Source organism: Passer montanus, unplaced genomic scaffold (genome assembly GCF_014805655.1).
Source record: "Passer montanus isolate IOZ18808 unplaced genomic scaffold, ASM1480565v1 scaffold121, whole genome shotgun sequence".
Classification (NCBI taxonomy): domain Eukaryota; kingdom Metazoa; phylum Chordata; class Aves; order Passeriformes; family Passeridae; genus Passer; species Passer montanus.
The window spans coordinates 947,430-970,758 of record NW_024358834.1 but is presented as its reverse complement, the minus strand read 5'-3'; the positions used below and the strand labels follow the sequence as shown (position 1 = coordinate 970,758).

Sequence of the window (23,329 nt, the reverse complement as noted above, 5' to 3'; positions counted from 1 at the left end):
GAAATAACTGAGTTCTTCCAACTTATTTCTTGAAATATTTGATATGTGTTAGCTAAGTAGAGCAGCAATGTTATGGTGTAGTTGTTTGTGTCTGAGTGGACTTTGAGTAGCTGTGTATTCAGCCTTAGTTTATGAAAAATCCTCCAGAATCTGCTGCATACTCATTATTCCTACTTTTTACATGTGTGTTGTTTCATCTGAGAGGTACTGTGGTACGTAGAATTTCATGTTGCAAAAGCTTGGGTATCTTCATGTCATCTTGATTTAGGAGCTGATTTAGCATTTAAGCTAATTCTTTACTTTTTTCCTGTTAATAGAAATAGCCTGTTAAGATGTGGACGTATCGATTTAGTCTGAAATAACCGAGTTCTTCCAACTTATTTCTTGAAATATTTGATATGTGTTAGCTAAGTAGAGCAGCAATGTTATGGTATAGTTGTTTGTGTCTGAGTGGACTTTGAGTAGCTGTGTATTCAGCCCTAGTTTATGAAAAATCCTCCAGAATCTGCTGCTCCAAACATACAAATCTTGGTGGTTTCATGAAGACCCAACTAACTTGAAACAGATAAGTTGTGTTCTGACTGTGTGCCTTTAGCCTTTGCCTCCCTTTGTTAATGTGCTGAAGATTGCTCTATGCAGATGATAACTGTGCATTGTAACTTTGCACACAGTTTCTGAAGTTCATTGTGTCAGTACTTTGATCTGGTACTTTCAAACAGAAGAGGGAAAACTGAGCCTTGGAAACAGTCTCATCCAGGATTTATAGAATGTTATGGGAATAATACACCAGAAAGTTCTAGTTCAAATTTGTTTTATTACAGGATAGATGGAAATCCATTAAATTTGCATAAATATGAAGATAATATGTTCTAAAAGGAAATTATTCAGAAAACACAATGTTATTTTTGAGTTTTTAACTTAGTGGATAATTTGTAATTAATCTGAAACTCCCATATAGCAAAGTTCTGTATAAAACAGAAATTTAGAATCAGTTTTTTGAGAAGAGGTTATTTTAGCAGATAATGCTCCTAAGTTGTGTATTTCATCTTTATATGACTGACAGGAAGGTAAAATTAATCTCCTCATTTAACTGGCTTCTAACTTGCACCAGCTGCTCAGTAACAGGAATTTGTAGTCCTCCAAACTGAATTAAAATATAATGTTAACACATGAGCATTTATTTATTTATAGTAGTAATTGTGTCTGCAAATTTGCCAGAGACTGTGTGGCACGTGTTTTAATTAATTTGTCATTTCCACTCAGTTTTTCTCTATTCAGAATTTGGTTTAGAAAATGGGAAGATAAATTAGGAACACACCTGTGAATCTCTGTAATGCAAACAGAACATGTATTTTTTAAAGTGTGGTAGGCATTATCCTGTGAGGATTTTTATGTAAGGTTCACAGTGATGATCAGAGAAGTGATAACCCGTTTGGCCAGTTGGCATATTCAGGTGTCCAGATGGTTTAGGAATGGCATATACCAAATAGATCATCTGCTTGCAGGATTTTCTGCAAATGTAAACTGTGAAGCTTGGTGCTTAAATGGCTAATGGACCTTAAAAGTTACCTTTTAGATGAGTTTTTAATGAGTTTCTTTCAACTTTCTATTTAAATTACTCTTGGCTTTGAAAGAGAGTTATTACTATGGCTTTTGGATGTGGTCCTCGCTGTAGCTCTGTATGCTTGTTACCTTAAACTTTAATTTCCATGAGTGTTTAGTTCATAGTGGCAGAAATTTGCCTTCTGTTTGTGTTTGTAGCAGGAAAGGTTGGCTGGGAGCACCCAACTCTGTGAGTGAGGGCTTTTATGTGTGCTGCAGTTCTCTCACGTGTTCATCCCACAACTGGGATTTGGTTTTTCCATGTCAGACTGAAAGATTTTATTGCTGTAAGGCTCTGAAATCTGTTAGGATAGTGTTTGAATTTCTTTATCCTCAGGGTATTGTACAAACTGTGTCCCTTTAGCCAGGTGTTGTAACTGGGAAGTTAACAATTGAAATTGGATGTAAGCTGTTACCTTTAGAATTGGATATAAGATTTTGCCTTCTTCATTTTCCTTTGAACAGTTAAAAAAGTATATGAAGCAATTTGCACATATAGAAAAGTTGTAGAAACAGTGTTTACTGACCCTGTTATCAGCAGTGACTTCACAGGTTTTTAGTTTTTGGTTCTCTAGTAGTTGCAGACAAGATGCTTCTCTGTTTATTTGACCTGTTGTATCCTATGTAGGTTAAATTATTAAAATGTATTCTGGAACTAACTTGGAAATTCTTTTTAATAATCTGTCTGGAGAGCTGCTTCTTAGTTCTGAGAACTAACTATAAGAAGAACATGAGTATGTGAAACTCCAGGATCCATGGATCAGCTTAGCCATTGTCTCCCTTTTTCTGACCTGCTGACTCCAAAATTTTGGGCACAGCTTGATGGCAACGGTTCTGTTGTGTAGAAGGCCTCTATTTGTGAGGTGTATTACAAGAAAATAATCTGAAGAAATTATCATTTACTTCCAGAGTGTTAGAAAACACTTGCCAATTTTCTAAGGTTTTGCCCTGTGTGGTTGTGTGCTGAGGAATCGTGTTGGCTCTCTGGGCCTAGCAGTGTTTGGTGTTTAAACCACAGGCCTCTCAAAGTGGTGATGGTGGATTAATTAGTGGATTAATATATTAATTTGCTAATGCTCAGTGTTAAGTAAATCTCAAATGTTGTATACTCAGAATACTGGCCAATATTTGCGTGTCCCCATGCTGTTGCTTAATAAACCCCGGTATGCATGTACTCAGTTGTTTTTCCAGCAGCTGCATTGTCCTTAGAGTTTACTTTTAATGAGTATTTATTTCTAATTTTATTCTCCTAACCCTGACTAGACTGCTAGAAATCACTGTCCCCCAAACACTCCAGTGGCTGCTTTTTTTACCACTGCTTTCCATAAACTGCAGTTATTTAAATTCCAGACTGAATTGAGTCTGCTAGTGGGGGCTCCCTTTCTTCTTTGAAATAAAATCTCATGTTACACGAGTATCAAAAAAAGATGCACTATAGGGAATAACGTGCAGTGCCATACAGGACTCTGCATTCTGTGGTTAGGTAGTTGTGTGTGTTACCCTTGCTGTTCTTGCTGTGCAGTGACTGTCCTTGCCCTCCCCAGGGATGGTCCTGGTGCGCACGGACGCCGGGCAGCTCGTGATGGTGCCCCAGCAGGCTCTGGCACAGGCTCAGATGCAGGCCCAGGTGCAGACACAGGGACAGGGTCCTGCCAACATGTCACCCAGGCTTTCTGTGCCCACAACTGGCCCTGTTTTTCGCCTGTCAACAGCTCAGGTATGTCTGGCTGATTTACCTTTGGTGCATTGTGTCTTACACATTGTTACCTCATATGTTTCTGCAACTGTGCTTTCCTCTCTTTTTTCTTGTGAAAACAGGAAATACTTATTCAAGTGTAGTTTATTTTATGAGACCTAGGATTTTTTATTTTTTTTAAGGAAAAAATCTGCTTTAGAGAGTCTCTTAAGACTGTGTTCAGACTAAGAAAGCTCAGTCTTGTCTGGGCTGTGTATCACTGGTTTAATAAGTGTCCCTTGCTGCTCTGAATCAGAGGCACTGTGATATCCCAGCATGCTGAATCCCAGGATGGCTAAGTTTGCTGGACATTAGAACAGAGAAAGCCAATCACATTCTATCCAAGATTTGCAATAAATTTAAAATAACTTTTAAAATATACTTTATTGAAAGGAAATATTTGATTCTTCTAATTTGCCTCTGGGTATGATCTCTCTACGCTGACAGTTTTTCCTGTGTTGTGAGTACATTTCTCTTTTTCTACGGATTGATAGGATAGAGTGCTTTCCTGTCTCAAACTCATCAGTGGAATGTGTTGATTTGAACTTGGAGCTAATTTATTTTCTAGGGTGAATGTGAGGTGGTCTTGTGTTTTTTGTTTTGGCTTGGTTTTGGTGTTTTGTTTTTGTGTTGTTTTTTTTTTTAATAATTTCTTTGAAGGCTGCATTGGTTTAAAAGTTTGTAGAGAGGCAATTTAGTTTGGGGCCATTTAGGGCTAGAACTGAGCTATTTTACTAAAATGTGGAGGCAAAAATCTTTGGATCTTATGGCACAGGGCTGCTGTGCCATAGCAATAAGAGGCAGAGTTTATGGTAGTTTTGCCTAAATTTTGCCTAAGGTGTGTATTTGCAGAAGAGATAAGTAATTCTACGTGGAAAGATGAAAAAGGTGCCTTTACAAATTTTTAGTTGTTGTAGAAGTTGCTTGAAATAAGTTCAGCATGTATTTCCCAGTATTTATGATATGATTACTTTCCCTTTATATGCTTTGTGTATTGCATTATGTTTGTAGTCTAAAAGATTTTTAAGTTTAATTCAAAACTGAAAACAATGATAAACATTTCAGATGAGAAGTAAGCTGGAGTAAATTTGGAGAATTGAAAATAGAAACACGAGGCAATCTATAAAAAACAGAGTAGCCAACTGGAATGTAAGTTTTAGAAGTGAGTGTAGCCCTGTCAGGAAAGAAATTTCATAAAATGAAATGAAAAGCCTGGAAACACTTGGAAAAACTCTATGCTCTCAAAAGAGAGGTAAGTGCAGTATTGGATGAATTTGTTAAAGAACTCTTTGCAGAGAAGGTAGCCATATCATGTTTAAATTTGTGGTATCTGGAAGAATAAGATTTGTAGAAACCTTCAAAGAGAAATGTATTCCAGGAAAAATAAACACAAAGATAAGCTTGTGTTCATTTACAGATTTTTTTTTTATTAGTTTGATGACAACAAAATTGCAGCCAATTCCTGAATTTGTACATCTGTCTTTGGTTGTTGGGGCCTTTCTTTGCAAAAAAGTGCAGTCACTTCTTTGGTAATTACTACAAGCAGATGTTCCAGCAATGGCTCCTGAGACAAGTGCACAGTGTAAATGCAAAACAGGTGTGTGGTGGGACTGCACCAAGAATGAGATCCAAGTCTCTTAGTTTTAGCTATTTTTCTTCTGTACTCTTAGCTTTTATGTGGCTAGTATTAATTAATAGTGGATTAAAATTCAACGTGTAAGCATTCATAACAGATATTAACCAGTTGTTTGTAATTTGAACATTTCTGAGGAGTAATCTTTATTGCACATGGAAGGAAGTGTGCAGAAATGTAGACCCCCTGCTTGGCTCTAGGTTCAGTCTGGGGTTTGGATCCCAAAGTCAGCCTTAAGATGTGTGCACAGCAAATGTAGATCATGTTGATCTCAGGCAGCTGTTCTCTACTTGTATGAAGCAGTTAATGTTGCACAAGGGGTATAATCCTACTTGATGGATTTCTATAAAAATAAACCCGTGAGAATACTGCATGTTCAGGTGTTTGTAGAGTCAGCTGGAATCTGGAGGGGTTCAGGTATTAAAAAGTTGGGTTTGTTTTGTACAGGGTTGTGCACTGTAGATGTTCCTTTGTTCCTCTGCACTACCTGGTGCTGACACACTGCCTCGGAACAGAGGAAGCCAGCAAGGCCTTAGGGATGATCAATATCTTGCAAGATGCAAAAGTTGGATTATTTTAGTGTAGGGGGATTAGAGTAATGATATTGTAGCTTGTCAGGATTCATCTCCTTTGAAAATCTTAGTGGTAGCTGCCCAAATTGTACTGCCTCGTTTCTGTATTTGTTGTAATTAACAGCATTAAGAAATAATTAATATTACCCTTGGGAAATTTACATTGAATTTCCCTGACTCTGCATTTGATCTTCAGAGTCTTCTTTCATTGTGACATGCTTATGTTTTATATATGTTTGACCTTAGAATGTTCTTTAAAAATTGTGGTTGACAGCCTCTTAAAACAAGATTGTAAAGATATAAATTCTAAAGGTTTGTCTAATCAGAATTAGACATGAGACTTATTTGATTAGGTGGATGGTTTAAAACCAGAGACTGTTAATTGTTTTTCCAGATGAAATGTTCAATGATAAATATTGTGCTAAGGTTTTAGAAATGTCGGTTATTTGTTTGAGTATTCATTATAATTAGTTTATTAAGGGATCAAGTTCTAAAATAAAGGAAATTGTGTGTACTGAAAAATAATTTTTTCAGGGAGTTTTTAATTAAGCTATTTTCTTTCAGGATTTCTTTCTGGTGGTCAGAAAGCTGAATTCAGTGAATTAAAATTTCCAGAAGTTGTTTAGAATTAAAAATAAATGTGCTAGGTTTTTATGTATATAGAGTATGAATATTCTAGAGTCATGGTGTTCACTGTGACTGAAACACAGGAAAATTCTGGTGCCATTAGCTCAAGACACAATAAGAACATTAATTGCCTGAATCCTGCAAAGTATTTTGTGAGATCGATGAACGTGCCAGGCTATGGAGTTTTAACCTTTCTTTCTGATTCTAGTGGGATGGTTAGTATTTCACTGTATAGAGCTCAACTTAATTATTGTATCTTTATTCAGTTATTTTAAGATAGCTTTATTTGGATTACAATGCAGAGTGCTTAAATTTGTAGAGCTTAGCACTGTATTTTAGTCACTGAGTTTGCATTTTACCATTCTTTATCTATGCAGAAAGTCAGCATGGGTGGTAGCTTGCAGTCTGCCTTAAGGATTCTAGGAGAGAATATCTTATGAAGAATGTATCAGAAAAAGACATGGCCTTCATACTTTATGGGTATTGGGGTTACTGTTCTGCAGACTGTCCTAATTTTTAGCCTGTGTCAGGTGTCACAAGTTACTCAGCTAAGTGATTGTTTTCAGAGTTCATTTTTTGTTTATACACTTCAAATAATTATTGTGGTGAGAAAGTCTGTTGTGAGCTGTACAGCTAGATGTAAAATACAGGCTATTAAATGCCAAAGAAATTGTAAAAGCTGGCAGTTACTTTTGGCAACTCATTAAGAAGTGTTGAAAGTGCTAACTGGAGAACATAAAATGGATTTGGAATTACTTTTTTAAAACTAGAAGAAGGAGTGTCTGAAAAACTCCCAAGTGTTCACTTAAAATTGAAAGCTCTTTGGTTCTCTCCCCTTGACAACTGTGTAATTTCTCCACTCTCAAAAAAGGAGGGGAAAATAAGGCAATGTTTTAAATGTTCTGAAGTAAGATCAACTTGGTTAATACATACAGATCTGTTCAGATTCTAAACCCCTTCTGCAGCTTGGGTACTACAGCAAGCTTTTTCTTTCCATACCCAGGGCTGTCATTTACTCACAGGTATTTTGGAGGAAAATGAACCAGGTTTTCCCTGAGAATTCCTCTAACTTCAGCAGCTGGGTGGTATCCAGGACAGTATGTGAGGAAGGAGCCACCTTTCTCTGGGACAGTGGAAGCTGCTGAGACAAGGAAGGTGTAGTGTGTTTTCCTGAGGGATTGCTGTAAGGGCTGAAGTAAAGGCTTTCCTTAAAGACAGTGGCTCTGTCCTTGCCTGTTCTGTTCTTGAAGGTTCAGAAGTTAAATATCTGTACACAGTAGTACTTACCCCTGGGGGGAATTGATGGAACCACCCCTCTTCCCTTCCCAAGTTTAAAAAAAGTTGTGTTTGGGTTTCAGTGCCAAAGCCAAGAGTTCAGAAAGGCTGAGTTCCCACATTGCTGTGTCCTGTGGGTGTGCAGTGGGTTCCAGTCCCTCCATGATGAATGCTTCAGCTGGGCACTCAAGGCACAGCATGGAGTTGCACAGCACACTTAAATCTGATGGTTTTTATTCTTTGATTGCTTGGATTTGCTATTTAAGTTGTTTGACTTCTGCTGTTTATAGTATCTTTGTGTTGCTTTTTGCAGCTTTTAGGAGTAGAGGCAGATGTCCAGCTTGGGTACACTTTTGTGTTAGATTCTTGGGAGAAGAGAGGCAAATCCATTTTGAAAGGAAGACTTGGGTTCTTCTTGACTCTTAGGTGGGGTAATCTTTGATTAGACATTTAGTTATGCTCCTCCTAATTGCTGCTGTGTAAAGCATAAATAAAATCTGATTGCTTCCATTCTTAGTGGGATTCTGGAAAACTGGCAGTGGGGATAAGCACATGCTTTGTAGGGAGGGTCTCAGCTGGGTCACTTGAGGCTGAGCTGGGAGGTGCTGGGCTGTGGGCACTGTCCCAGGAGGGTGATGGTGTCTGCAGTACAGAGGAGCCCTGGAACACCTCCAGCCTGAGAATCAGAGCCTGGGAGTACCAGCAGTGCAGACAGCAGGGACTGAGAGATGCATTTGATATTTTAATGATCTTTTCCATTTACAGTCTTTCTGGTATCTTTAAAATATTCAAGTAAAACATGAGTATGTGCAATTGCACCAAATAGCAGTTTTAATTTATTTCACATTATAAGATTGCATAGGATTGTAATGGGAATGTTAATGGTCGGACTCATTGACCTTTGAGACCTTTTGCAACCTAAATGAATCTACAGTTCTGTGATATGAACTACTCTTAGCTGCAGTTTTTCTCTGGTGTTTTGTTTAGAGAAAAATTGCATCATTCTCAGGTATATTAAAAGTATTTTTCATATCAGTACAGCTACAAGAGGCTTGCTTGTTTTTTTTTAATTGGTATCTCAGGGTTTACATGGGAATATAAAGTATTTTTCATATCAGTACAGCTACAAGAGGTTTGCTTTTTTTTTTTAATTGGTATTTCAGGGTTTACATGGGAATAGTTGGTCTCCCTGAGTATTATAATAATCTTTGGAAGCATTAAAAACTGCAAGTTTGTTGTACTGTGAAAGTAATAATGTGCATCTTTTGAAAAACATTATTTGGATGCTTTTGACTTAGCTGTGCATAATTTTAATTTAACTGTTTTCTCTTTGTGATTTCACTTTTCATTTGACATTAATTCTAGCTGAATATTAATAATTTTTTAATGTTGCCAAAATTTAATCAGCTTTAGAATATTAGCTAAGGTACAGATTTTTAGGAAACAAGTCATGATTTTTTGGAGCTTAAATTGGTCTTAGAATTCTGCTCTGGATTCTTGTACTATGAGCAGCTCAAACAGTGTGGGTTTGCTTGCTCTTCTATATTCTTCAGAGATAAATAAAATTAAGAAGTCTGCTAAAACTGGTTATTAGATTGCATTAAATTTTTGCCTTCATATCTTGTTTTGAATTTTAGACTTGTGAAATTGTGAAAAATAGGGAGGTGCTGCCATCTAGTTTTCCTTTGCTGTGTTTCTTTTGTTTATCTGCATTTTTCATTTGTACACTTTATGGCGTTTCATGCCTTTGATGTGTTTTTTACTGGCTTTAAATATCTTAGTACCCAGGTGAGCTTACATTCATAACCAAATAGCAAAAAAAGTTGCTTATTTCAAATTATTTTTAGTTGCAATTATTTTATGTCAGTGACAAAATTAAAGTGCTGCTGTAAACTAAGAATATAAAGTGAATGTCATACAGGAAAGACCAGTGTTAGCCTGACCCATAATATTTTATTTTGGAATATCTGTTATTGGAACTTTAGAGCAGGTGAAAGAGTATATATTGGAGTTTTCACGTGACTTCTGCTGAAAATGGATTTGGCTTCAAAGTTTATGAATGTTTTTGTTTCAAGTTTGATTCAAAATGAGTTTTTCATTACTAAGTTTTTTTTGTATATTTTTAGTGATCAGAAAAGGCAGTTATGTGTGAATTTCGATGGTTTAGTGTTTTGTTTTCATTGTCTAAACAGCCTGATATATTTTTTTTAAGAAAATGACAGTTTTTTCTAGCTTTCTTTTTTCTTGCTTTAGGCATTTTTCTAATTTCCACTCTTTGAATTGGAAGTTTATGTAATGAACTTTACTGTTTTGTTTTCTGTGTTTTGATACTCACTTTCTGTTAAGTTTCACTTTGCCATCTGTTTTTAAAATGAAAAACCCCAGGTTTTTTGAGGGTGTGCCAGGCACTGCATCCCCTGCTCTGGCTGAGCCTTGTGTTTGCTGTGGGACAGGCTCTGAGCAGCAGCAGCTCAGCTGTGCCTTCCCTTGGTGCTGGGGCAGTCTGGGCCTAGCTGGTGGCTCCCAAGCTGCTGTTCTGCTAAATCAGTCTTGCAAATCTGGAATTGGTCTGGTCATACACTTAGGCCTGGGTTTTCAGCATTGTTTGTATTTTTATGGCAGCTTTGATACTTTTTCTCACTTATTTATTATTATTGATTCTTGTTTTTCTTTCTGTTTTCACATTCTTTCTGCTTTCCCAACAAATGCTTATTTTTACTCTTTGCAGAAATTTTAAGCAGATAGATAAATATTTGTTGTTGCTAAGGTGCACTACTATTATCATCAGATAAACTATTCCATACTATTTTTGTCTTGATGGTTTTTTGGCTTCTTTGCAGTGTTCTGGAGAATACATTTGTGGTAGTAGGGCAGGTGGGTTGGGAGGTCAGGGAGAGTAAGAAATGTGTGGTCCTTACTGTGCCTTAATCACAAAACTATTTTCCTTCTTTTCCTTCACAATGAGTGATTCTGCTTATTTTTACTCTTTGCAGAAATTTTAAGCAGATAGATAAATATTTGTTGTTGCTAAGGTGCACTACTATTATCATCAGATAAACTATTCCATACTATTTTTGTGTTGATGGTTTTTTGGCTTCTGTGCAGTGTTCTGGAGAATACATTTGTGGTAGTAGGGCAGGTGGGTTGGGAGGTCAGGGAGAGTAAGAAATGTGTGGTCCTTACTGTGCTTTAGTCACAAAACTATTTTCTTCTTTTCCTTCACAATGAGTGATCCTTTCTGTATTAAGCAGACAATAGGTTTCCAGTACTTAAAAATGATACTGTTTACATTTTTGTAGCATTGACACAGCTCTAAAACTTAGAAAACACTCAAATGTTAGTAAGGCTGTAAATTTAAACTTGCAAAGATTAGAAAGTGCTCTAAAGGAGGTTCCTGAGCACTGTCACAGTGTCTGCCATGTGCGTGACCACATATTACTGTTATTTTTAATTTCTACTGTGTGTAGGCTGGACAGTCCTAATTAATGAAGATTTATATAACATTTTTTCCACTGGTTGTTTCAGGCTTGTTACCCCCCTCTGCAGTGGAATTAATAGCCAAGCAGTTTTTTTTGTGAAGCTTATCCCTGTAACAACTTTCTCAACAATGCAGTTAAGGGGATTACTAGCCTCCTTTTGTAAGTAGGAAATGGAGCCTAATTGTCTCTATTTTAAACATGGAATGAGAAATGCTGGTTAATTTATTGTGTTCAGTTTGACTTCATTGCCTTCAGTTGCAGCCATGGCCACTCCTGGTCACAAACTCCATGTTTCAAGTTGGGCACTCATAAACACATTGGTTTAATACAATAAGAGTATGATTTAATACATAAGAGTATTGATTACAATGGATTATCTGTATTTGCAGGCAGCACTAAGGACTAGAGGCAGGAGTAGAATCCCACTGAAGTGACAAAATTCAGCTGGTTTTTATCCACCAGATATTTTGGATGAACCCTAGTGATTGTAGGAGGACCAGCCACTTGACCAGAACATGAGAAAGTGCTTTAATAAGTATTTGCTTCAGCAGTAGGGGTTTTGGACTTAGAGCCCCAGTTTCTGAGAGTTTTCTCTTGTGGCCCCAAACTCCTCTGCCTGTCCTGTGTCATTGCCCCAGTGTGTGCCTGCCCTGTTACCCAAAGGGACACTGTGCACGTGAGGAGCAGAGCAGCATGTCCCTGCTTGGGTTCTGATGCTCCACTCAGTGACACTGTGGTGGCAGTGAAGGTTCTGCCTCTGCTCTCTGACCTTTTAGAGATGCTGTTTCCAGTAATTGTCTGTAACTGTGTGCAGATCAGGCTTTTAAAAGGATAGTACTTTGGGTCAGTTTTGCTGTATTTTTACTAGGCTGAAAAAAAGTCTAATCTCTGATAAAATTTCTCTGTATTTGCCATTGAAGTGGCTGTTGATGTGAACTGGAGCCAGAGGAACTGAGAGGCAGTCAATCAGCTTGTGGACTTTCTCCATGAACTCTTGAGAAGTTTCAGTCTCAGGAAGCAGAGTTTGCTGATGGGGAACATTTAATGGATTAATAGCAGTTCAGGCTACAGCCATGGCTGTAGAAAGGTTATATGAGTTAGTTACTAAAAAATTACGTGGTAATTGGCCCTGGCTGGACACCAGGTGCCCACCAGAGGCTCTCCATCCCTGCCCTCCTCAGCTGGAGAGGAGAGAAAATGTAAGGAATGTCTTGTGAGTCAGGATAGAGATCCCTCACCAGTTACTGACACAGCAAGACAGGCTCGACTGGGGGGAATTAATTCATTACCAATCAAATGAAAACTAAATCATAAAACTACCAAACCTGGCCAGGCCAGCCCAGTGCAGGTGAGCTCCCAGATTTGATCTTTAGCTTACGCTTCTGCCAGTGTCTGTGATCCCACTTCAGTTTCTCTTTGTTAAACAGTGCCCTTGATTGTTTGAGGCATCTCAGATGGCGTCTTAGCATGGTCTGTTGACTTTATAAGAAGTCTTCTAGATTAATGATTAGAAGTAAAATTTAATTTAATTTCAGATTTTGTAAACTTAAATTCAGACTTAAAGATCTTATGAAATTTGAATTTTGCATAATACTTAGTGAAGCCATGTGTTGGAAGATGTAAAGAGGTTTCACAATCTGTATTGTGGAAAAACTTGGCTTTTGTGTTAGTGTTTGTTCAAATGTGATTGGGGTATTATTTTTGGTTGACAGTGGCCAATTTTATTGACAGGAATGATCATGAAAAATGTATGGAACTTGTCAAAAGTGAGCTCTAGTGCAGAGCCTGTGCTGCTGGTACCTGGAGGGTTGGTCTGTAGGTGGTTCTATAGTACAAAATACAAGTGCAACCCAAACCTGCTCCCAAGGATTTGCATATTAACCTCTGACAGTTTGACTTCATTTGATAAAGCTGTGAATATGCAATACAGTCTCTGAAATTGGTACAGTCCTGCCTTTGCAGTGATAAATAATCTTTGGTTATTTTGATTGTTTTCTCCATATTCAAGTGGCTTGCTTTTTCAGATGCAGCCTTGTGTATTCCTTGAAGTGCAGAGACAGCTTGTTTATGCACAGCAGGTACAGTGGATTCTCTTCCAAACTTTGCAAGGAGAGATGTTGTTCAAGGAGTGAATTTATAGGACACAGAGTTTTTCTGCACTTTGAACAATTCCAGTGTGCTCTGACAGCCTAAGTGGAAGTGACTTGTTGCACCCTCAGTCACTTGGTTACCTGTGTGACTTGGGCAGGCAGAACAAACCTTGGGACGCCCCCTCTGAGCTGTCCCTCCTGAAATCCTGCTTTCCCTGTAGCACTGTGCTGTGTGGACACAGCCAGCTCGGCTCTGTGTGCAGATGCAGCCTCCAGTGACCATCAGCAGCAGCTCATTGACTGTGCTCGTTCATGGGCTGGCTTCCTGCCTCTCAGTGTCTGAGTACAGGGCAAAAGGCTCTTCAGTGTTGCTTTTAGGGAATGTAAAAATGTAAGAACATCTGATTTATCTAATAAAAACCAATAGTTGTATTTGAAAATGTATTTCTTTCTAACTCTTCTGGTAATTTCAGAATTTAGTAGCGTCCTACCAACCCTCAGCAGCTTTTCCTCAAGGAACATCATGAATTCTTTTAGATTCTTCCAGGAGGAACTTGACACACTGGGTTGTGATTTTTTGTTAAAATAATGTTGATAATTTTTGTTTTCTCTTTGACATATTTCTCATGAGATCTGTTTACAAGTTTCCTTCATAGAAAACACAGCTTTTTCTTTCTAAGTATTTTTTATCAGTTCTCAAAGCATTCATGTTGGGAATCCTTTGAGTATCTTCTGGCAACTTGTAGCTGTCACTTGAAGATCATTTTCATGATATTTAAGAATTTCTCCAGGCTAGTTCCATGTTATGTTTCTCATCCCTTCATTTCAGACTTACCTTTTAACCCTTCTAAATTTTGGATCCACATTAATAAGCCATTGCATTACTTTATTTGCAGTTGTCTGGTGGTGAGGGATTTCTTCATACCAGCACTTTAGTAGATTTTACTGCCATTTTCTATTAAAGGCTTTTGTCACTATTGATTTTTAAAACCAAAGGGTGAATTTAGTTTTCAGGTTTCACAGTTTGCTGCTGAGGTCTGGCACATGGGAATACATTCTTAGTTGGGCATTGTAATAGTGAAAATTTATATTTTAATTATGTGCAGTTTTATTTTCAAGTATGTTGCTGAGATGAATAATGGGCATTTATTAGCTGAGAAAAATTCTCTAGCTCGCAGTCTCACTCTGTGTTTGTGGATTTCTGGCTGCAGGTCTTGCCTGGAAGCTAGTAGCTGCCAGAAATGCCTCTGGTTTTCTGCTTTTTTGCTAAATCCTCACTTCTGGAAGCCCAGGCTGATAAAGGGGCAGATATCACAGGCATGCTATGTTCTTCGGCTGGAAACTGATTATAAGCAAGTGAATAAGATGCACAATATTTATATTTGAAATGCAGCACTCATTGGGTAGATATAATTTCATTCAACCAGTATTAAATTAAAATACTTGGTCATTTTTATAATGAAGAAAAGAGGTGTAGGGTGTTCAAAACAGAAGAAGCTTTATGTGGTCCTTCTTACAAATAAACAGATAATTCTGCCTCTTCATGATGATGTTGTTTATTGTCTCCAGGCTATCTCAGGATGGAAGGCATCCCTAGTCAAGATTTTAAAAATCTTGAAAGCTATACAAACAAAAAAAAGGGGTTTGTTCAGATGTCAGGTAGATTTATTTGATTTGTTTTCTTTCCTCCTTTTTTCCCCCAAGTAGAGAAGATTGATATCCAGTAGATGATGTTGCTGGACTGATTTGTAAGGAATCCTTGGGGCTTTGAATGCCTGCCTGGGCTTCTGTTCCTTTTGGAGATATTTTAGAGTACACTAGATGTTCTTTGGAGAAGTATTTTATGTAAGGTTAATAGACAATGTAAGAATCTAAAATAAGCAGTTTTTGATAAAATATGAATTTTAGAGACATATTAAAATTTAAATCAAGGAAAACTAGTTTTATCTTGTGAGAAGCAACATCAGCCATGATTTATACTCTATCCACTTAGAAAATTTGTCGTTTTCACGTGTGTGAATGCAAATCTTAATAAATGCAAGTTATAAGACACCAGTGTGGCCTCCATTTTTAGTAATGTGTGTTCTCATTTTGTCATAATTGCCATATTGTGTGATGCATTTAGTTTATAATGGTATTTACCTTCCTGCAGAATTAAGTAACTTCTCTGGAGACATTTTTTAATTGCTGAATCTTGTCCTTTTGCAAGATGGCAAGAGATTTCAGTCTTGCAATGAAAGTAAATCACAAAGTAAGTAATATTATTGCTAAAAAAGATAAATTTCCTGAGCTATAGAATGTACTACTGCCTGAAAGGTTGTAGGTCAGTTGTTTTCCTTTGTGTGCTCTTCATATTGCAGTTACTGTCTGGTTACAGAGTCTGTGTTCTGTGACAAAGGCTCTCCCAGTGCTTAGATTTTGTTTCTCTGCAAGTTAATTTCTATACAATCCAATCTGAAATTATTTTAAGAATATTTTTCTACTCTCTAAATTTTCTGCCCATATTAATTTTCATAAAGAAAAAGCACTACAACAGGCCCATAAATACCAAGAGGACCAGGATGTGTTACTGGCAATGATAAACTCAAATATTGATGAATACTGACATGTAAATATTACAGCTGCATTAATACATCAATGTAACATCAATTTTTTTGCAGGTCACATTTGTTTTTTCTAATCTTTTCCATATAGCTGTACGAGTAATAGCTTTCAGAAGAAATACTGCAAAGCTGTCACTGAACATGAGAAAGCTGATTTTTCCAGTATTTGTGAATATATATAAAAGCATATTACTAGGTTTGATTTTTTTTGTTCACAGTATTAATAATGATTTTTCTTACAATCAGTATTATTGAAAAGCCTTGGAGATCAAGTTATAAGGAGGATAAAAAGTAAAACGCTCTTTTTTCCTCTGTCAGCAGCCAACGTCCGTGGCCGCCTCCAGCGTCCGCCTGGGCCTGCCGGTGCCAGCCAAGGTGGTGCCATCCACAGCAGCGCCCGCCAGCGCCACGGCCACGCTGCCAGCGGGGGCCGTGCTGTCACACACCACGGTCAGGCTGGGGACACGGGGGAGGGAGGGGACGTCCGGGGGGATGCATGGAGGGGTTCTGCCCCAGGAGGGTGGGAGGCCCAGCGGGATCCCTGGCAGTGCCCGAGGCCCGGTTGGGACGGGGCTTGGAGCGACCTGGGATAGGGGATCTGGATGAGCTTTTTTTTTGAAAGTGAAAATCAATATTTTTTAATATAAAATATTAACAGGTGTCAGTAGCTACGACAAGCGCTCAGAATCTGTTCAAGACAACGGCAGCAAGTGGGAGTTCAGCTCCTCAGCAGGCTGCGGTGCTCAGCAGCCAGGGCCCCGCGCAGCCCCGGCTGCCGCTGCCCCCTCACACGGCAGCGCAGGTGCCCGCACAGCCCCTGGTCATCCCCAGCTCGCCCGTGCCTGGAACCACCGTGGTGTCGCAGGCAAGTGGAAACTTTGTTGTCTTACTGCTTCGGGAACTCCTCCCGTGTGTTCAGAAGCGGGAAGAGCTTTTTCTTCAGGCAAACATGTATCCCCTGATGGGACAAATACTTGGCAAACAGGAAAAGCCTTCCCTGGTTTCAGCCAAATGGGATACAAACGCTGGGAGGGAGGGAGGGAGGGAGGAAGAACACTTGTGGTCAGCTCTCCCCACCTGCCATGCACGTGGCACTGTGAAAGAAAGCTCTGTTCCTGCAGCCAGAACAGTCCTTTGGTCTATGGACTGTCCTGCTGCTGAGCCTCAAAACCATGGGTACACTCAAGTGTGATGTTTCTGTTTCTTGGAGCAACTATGCCATATAAAAATAATGGCTTGTTTTACTACTAATGAAAAAAAAGATCAGATATGATGATCTTTGAAGACTTATTTCCAATTTGATTTTACTGCTGTAGCTGCTTTGTACAAAAACACACTGAATCAATAATTTAACAAATTAAGATAGCTTGGGGAATATTTTTACCTTGTCTGTTGGGCACCTCAAAGGGGAATTCATCTCCAGCAAATTGTTTTGTTACTTCTCATATTTAAGGTTATTTGTACCAAAGCAGACTGTAAAATATAAAATATATTTCTTGCATTGATTTTTTGTTGTTATTTGCGGGCTATGATGTTCAGTTACCTAAAGAAGATAAGAAAAATCTCAGATGACAAGCAGTAATAGCAAAACATGTTTCATATATGGCCTGAATTAGAAAAATTTCATCATTTTCCTTATTTGTAGTGGTCAGAGCATGCATTGATTGTGATGGAAAAATAGCATGGAGCTAATAGTTGTTTTCTTTGGTTTTTGCAGGAAATGCAAGAGAATGTGAAAAAATGTAAAAACTTTTTAGCTACCCTTATAAAACTTGCTTCTCATAATTCACCATCTCCTGAAACGTCCCGCAATGTGAAAGCTCTGGTTCAAGATTTGCTGGTAAATATTTAGTTACTGTTTATTTTGTCAGTTATCTGTTAAACATCTTATTTATGGATGCTGAAAACTATTGCTTTGATCTTAACAATTCTTCTGGCTGTAATGGAAGGGGTTGGGCTTCATCAAAATGCAATATTCTGTATGTTTTATATATTAAAAAATCTGTTAAAGGCAGACTTTCTCTTGGTTTTTGAAAGGGGAAATGCAGCGAAGTATTCAGTAGGCAGTTATCAAAGCCACTCTTGTTTGGATGAGTAATACTTTGGTTTTTCCTTTAGTAAAATATGGGATTTTTCCTTGAGGATTTGTTTTGGGATTTGTTTTTTTCCCTCCAAACCCTGTTCTTCTCTGAAACAAGAAGCTCTTAATTTTTGAGGCACAGAATGACTGTAGATACAATCTCTTCACAACATGGGTTAGAGTTTCTAGGACTGAAGGAGGAGTATTTTCCTGAGCTGCTGATGTTCAGCTGTTCTGCAGGCAGGTGCCTTGGTGGCACGGGGCTTTCCAGAGGCAAAGCTGTGTTCCAGTGCTCTGGCCACAGAAAGGCTGCACTGGCTGCACTCTCCAGTACAACATTTATACTGGAGTTATAAATGAGCTGCAGACAGAGCTGGGAAAAGAGTCAAGATTCTTAAAGAAATGTAATATAGTCTATGAAAAACTTGGGGAAAAAAAGTAGTTGCTGTACACTTCTTTGAATTCCTTGCCAGGGAAGTGTGTATATTTTAGACAAGCCTAAGGCTGTTTTCAGGCGTGAGCTGTTCAACAATCATATTCAATGATTCCAGTGAAAACTTGTTTTAACTTTTACCAACTTGAGAAGACTAAATAAGTAAAGGTAACTACTTATAGTATTTTAAACAAAGTAACAACACACATAAATAATAAATATATTGAAGCTTATTTTGGTTTTTCTCTTGTTCTGTATCAGTAGGAAGGCTAATTAATTTTTTTTATTAGAACTGGAACTTGTAACTAATGATACTTTAGAAGTATCATAAAATGCACCCAAGTTAGAATGCTCTTGAATGGCTACTAAATAAATGACTGATTATGTATTTGATATAAGTGTGTATTTTGTGAGTATACATACAAATTCATAGAGGAGAAAATTTTTTATCTACTTATAAGTATGCTTTTTATGTATGGCCATGCTTTACATATATAGTTTTATATATATGGATTCTACAAGTTAAATTGTACCATCAGAATTGGTTTTGGAATTATTACAAAGGCTGACAAATTTCATATTTTTACGGTTACGTCAACAACCTGTTGTTGTTGGTTTCTTTTAATTTAAAAAAAAATAAATCACTATGTAAATGTTAGCAAGAGAGTGGAGTCCTAAAAGAGGCTTGAGTGTTTCTGGGGCCTCATTTTGACTGAAGCTGTGCTTCCCCAGGGGAGTCCTCTGCATTTTGAGTGGCATGTTACATGTTTGAGTTAGGGCTTGGCAGAAGGATCTTAGAGAGGAGTTAAGGGACTTCAGCTCTGAAAGTTTTTGATATGGCAACCTATTTAGCTGGAGAGATATGTGTATATAGTAGCTGGGAAAGAGGCAACCAAACAACTGAACTGATATGTTGATGCTTTTTTTTCTTCACCCTGAAGGATGCAAAGATTGATCCAGAAGAATTTACAGGCCGCCTTCAAACAGAGCTCAAATCATCTCCTCAGCCATATCTTGTACCTTTCCTTAAGGTAATGTGAATACTGTTTGGATAAATTTATTTCAGAGCAAAACTCCATTACATTCAATCTTAGAATATAATTTTTAAATAGTGTTATCTTCACTGGTCCAGGACTACCCTTCCTTTACTTCTAAATGCTGCCCATTTTTGCCTTCCTGGCTGGAAGTGCTGTGCAGGCTGCCCCTGTGTCAGGCCAGGCAGGTGCTGCTCTCAGCTGGAGTGGGCTGCTCCAAGAGCCTGGCACAGTGCTGAGAAGCAGGGAGTTCCCACAGGAGGGAGACTCGTGTGTTCGGGACCTTGACTGAGTTTTACAGAAATGGATTTGTCATCCAGGAGTTCACAGTTCGAGTAGCCCTGATGTAAAATGTTTCAGTAATTAGATTAAAAAAACCCAAACAGTTACTCCCTAGTTTGGAAACCATCCATCGGCTATTCTGTAGTGATCCCTTACTTTTAGAATAAACTTTTCTGTGATAGTAGGTAATTTTTTGTGAAGAAGAAAAAGATTCACATTTCAGAGTCCCAAGTTATTTTTATAGAATGCTTCAAGTGATTTAATAAGTTGTTTCCATACGTTTTTCCTAATCTGTGTTTGAGTCATTGATAACTTTCAATCCACATGTAACAATGATTATGAAGAACTGAACTGGATAAAGTGTTGATTAGATGATTCTGCTTCTAATGTGGAGCTAATCAACAGTAGAATTTGTGATATGATACCAAATGGATTTATTGTGGGGTCCTAAGTTAGTGTATGTGGAGGTAAATTTAGCTGTTAATTGGTTCTCTAAATTAGCTACAATAACTGCCATATGCAGGATTATATATAAACATAAAAAGTATGTTTAAGTCCCAATAAAATACAAATATGATTTTAAAGGTATTTTTGTTCTAGTTCAAAACTTCTGTGTTTAGGGCAGATTTTCTCTCTTCTCTCCTTGCAACTTTGCTTTGGAACTTCTGCTGCTGCTTTTTCAAGTTATCATTAACACTTGTTTATGGCTTTTACTGCAGTCACTTCTAGCATCATGATAAGTTTTGATTTATTTCCATTCTTTGAAGTCCTTTCTGGGCAAGAGGCATCAGGTTTTTAAATCAATATTAGAAGTCTAGAAAGAGCTGTAGCTTGGGTTAAACACTGTTGCATTCTACAGCTGCCTGGGGGAGCACTTCAAAAGAACACTTCTGCCACTTAAGAAGTAAAAAGTTTGTTCATGAAGGTACAGTACAGCCTTTTAGAAGTATGTTTTCCTTGAAATGGTATGAACATGGGGCTTACAATAGTACATGTTTCTAATCCACTCACAATACATTACTTCAGAAGTAATACAATAAACAGCCACTGCTGTAGGGCACCGAGAGGGAAATCATTTGTTTGTAGGTACTGGAGGTGTGTTAGGAGGAGTAAATTGGTGCAGCTTGCTGGGAATAGGGTTGTTCCATGGTTCTACCTTTTCTGCTTCTATTTCTTGCCCTTCCAAAGACCTAAACTACAAGTTCTAGATAGTCTTGAGAAGAAGAGTGATTTTTCTGCTATAGTGGTATTAAGGGCACGTGAAAATCTACAGGGTTGCTAAATCCAAATGGAAAGCTTATAAAAACTGAACTTTGACTTACAATGTGTGTTCAATCTTAGTTCTGTGTGATGAACAGGCAGTTAATTATGTTTACAGCAAATTTCAAAATTATTTTTGTCAATCTGCTAAGCTTGACATTTCATAAACTTTCTTCTGTTTTTAGAAAAGTCTACCTGCACTGAGACAATCTTTACTGAATAGTCAGCATTTGGTTTTGCAAGGACAGCCGTCTCAGCAGTCACTCCAACAGACCAAGCTCTCTCAAGTTATACCTCAGTCTGCCTCGGGAAGCATCTCCTCTGTTGTCACCACACAGACAATAGGAATAAGGCAACCAAACAACATTTGCACAGTCTCTGTATCAAATACAGTGCAGCCTCCTCAGGTTAAGGTGGTACAGTCAAATCAGAGTTCTCAACTGGTAGGTACTGTAGTATAAAAGAGGATTTCTTAATGAACTGTATAGCAGTTTTCAGTGTCACTTTCATTGCAGCTTGTTTGGGAAAATTCTTTTTTGTTTGTATCATATTCTGTGATATGTGGTAGTACCTCATTTTCTGTCATTTCACCTGTATGCTCAACCATTACTTCAGATAACATTTTTAACATAAATTTAAGGAAGTGCACTCTTGTTCTTTTTGTCTGCAGTAATAAAGTGGTTGTTGTATGAGCACTGGAATTTGAGGGAATTTGACAAATGTAGTACAGAAAGCTTTCCAAGGTTTACAGGCAAGAGTATAGTGTTGAGTATGTCATTAGGTATGCTGCTTTGCTTTAAAATTAAAATGAACTCTTGTTTTAAACTCTTCTGCACATAGTTATAAAATCTTGTAGAAGAATAGCTGTGCTGTACCAGGTGTTCTGTTTAGCAATAATGCCATTCTCTGTTACTCACTGAACTGTATCTTTGTTGTGCATTGTGGAGTATTAAGTGCTTAGATTCATTAATTTCAAAGGCACTAGCAGTAAGGCAGCTGCACAGCCAGGTAGTCACTGAGAGTGTGGTGACTTTATTGATCTTGTGTGTGTGCTTGCACTTGTAATCAAAAGGTGTTGAGGATTTTTACAAGGCCTTGAGTTTATACAGGCATTACTATCCTTTGTGAGAGTTTCCTTGTCTTTGGTTTCTGTGTATGTGTGAGTAAAGTACTTCACTTAGGTCTCAAAATCATATAGAGAGGTTCCAGAACATGTATCAAATTGGTAAAAATTTGTATTATCGAGGTGGAGAAATGCAAATGTGATAGTGTAAAACCTTACAGTCATCTCTCCTTGAGTTTAGAGGATCTATAAAGCATATAAATAATTTGTAAGGTATGTAGAGAGAGAATATCTCTTTTGCTTTAATTTAAAAGTAGCAGTGCACAGTCTGAAAATACCTGAGCTGTGTCTTGAACCTTACAATCACTTTCTGGTGGTTAAATTATTAACTTTAAAATAAAATTAATATAATTTAATAATGCTTTAGCAAGCATAGTTTCAATGTGTAAGAACATCTTGAGTGGTAAGATTTGTGACTCTGGCACTTGTAATACACACAAGACAGTTGGATATTTTTCACCTTAACTTGGCTGCTTCAATGCAGGTCCAGCCACTTGCATGCTTTCTTTTTCTGAGATGGCTTCTCCCCACCCTGTCTGGGTTGTTGTATTAATTAGAAAAGTGTTCCTCACGCTTTTTGTGTCATCTCTTTGATTTGTCCATGTTTCATGACTGAATGGACAGTGACTTTGGCTCTTCTAGGCAGAAGAGTAGAAACTGGTGATACTTATAGGCAGTATTGGAAAAATTACTCCCTGTCCCAGGTTAAGTAAATTTCTGCCTGCAGCTGACAGATTGCTTAGAGGTAGAAGTATCCATGGCCAGTAAGTCTGGCCTCACCTCCTGCCACAATCTAAGGCTTGCCTACTGCATGTAACATGGCTTTTTCCAGTGTTGTGCAGCCCACCTTAAGTGTTCCTGTGCCCACTGGGCAGGTTTCACCACACCTTTTGAGAAACACTGATGTAGGACAAAAATGGGTAAGACCACAGGAATTCTTGTGATTATAGTTCTGTTGGAGCATTTTCTGGTTGGGATAAAACCAGATTTCTGGGAGAGGCATGTTCTGCCTGTCCCATGTCAATGGATACTCTAAGCAAGCAGTTGTGATGTTGTGAGTAGAGGTGAACAATGTGAAGAGCTTTTCTGACATGCTTGGGTAATAGGAGGAGCTGGAAGCTGCTCAAGCAACGTTGTGGAGATTGATCTGATGGGCAAGAGAAGTTAGTTTTCTGTCTGTAAGGAGGTCACAGGTCTAGGGCTGAATTCTCATTTACTGGGTACTTGAAATGGCCACTACATTTTCAAAAGGTCACAAACTGCACAAAGGAGAGCTGTGGTTAATACTGTTTCTTTTCTGGAAAAGATATAATATATAAAAATATATCTAATAGGGAGAAGACATTAAAAATCATAATATATTTGCTTTAGTGTGAAACTGTCTTTTCCTTTATATTTCCTTTAAATTTGTCAGTCTTTAGTTATAGAATCAAACAGTACTTAACCAAGCAGTTAATGACCCTCAGAGTAGTTGTATACAGACAAAAGCAGCATCAGACAG

General features: G+C 37.9%; 1 protein-coding gene across 1 annotated transcript in view; it reads left to right on the top strand.

Moving 5' to 3' along the window:
• The window catches only part of LOC120497090 (transcription initiation factor TFIID subunit 4-like), a 146,253-nt gene that overhangs the window by 1,416 nt on the left and 121,508 nt on the right, over positions 1–23,329 (top strand). Inside the window, 6 exon segments of the mRNA XM_039698146.1 lie at positions 3,147–3,319; positions 15,935–16,066; positions 16,275–16,481; positions 17,334–17,456; positions 19,071–19,160; positions 20,891–21,148. Of these exon segments, the coding sequence (XP_039554080.1) occupies positions 3,147–3,319; positions 15,935–16,066; positions 16,275–16,481; positions 17,334–17,456; positions 19,071–19,160; positions 20,891–21,148 (983 nt within the window).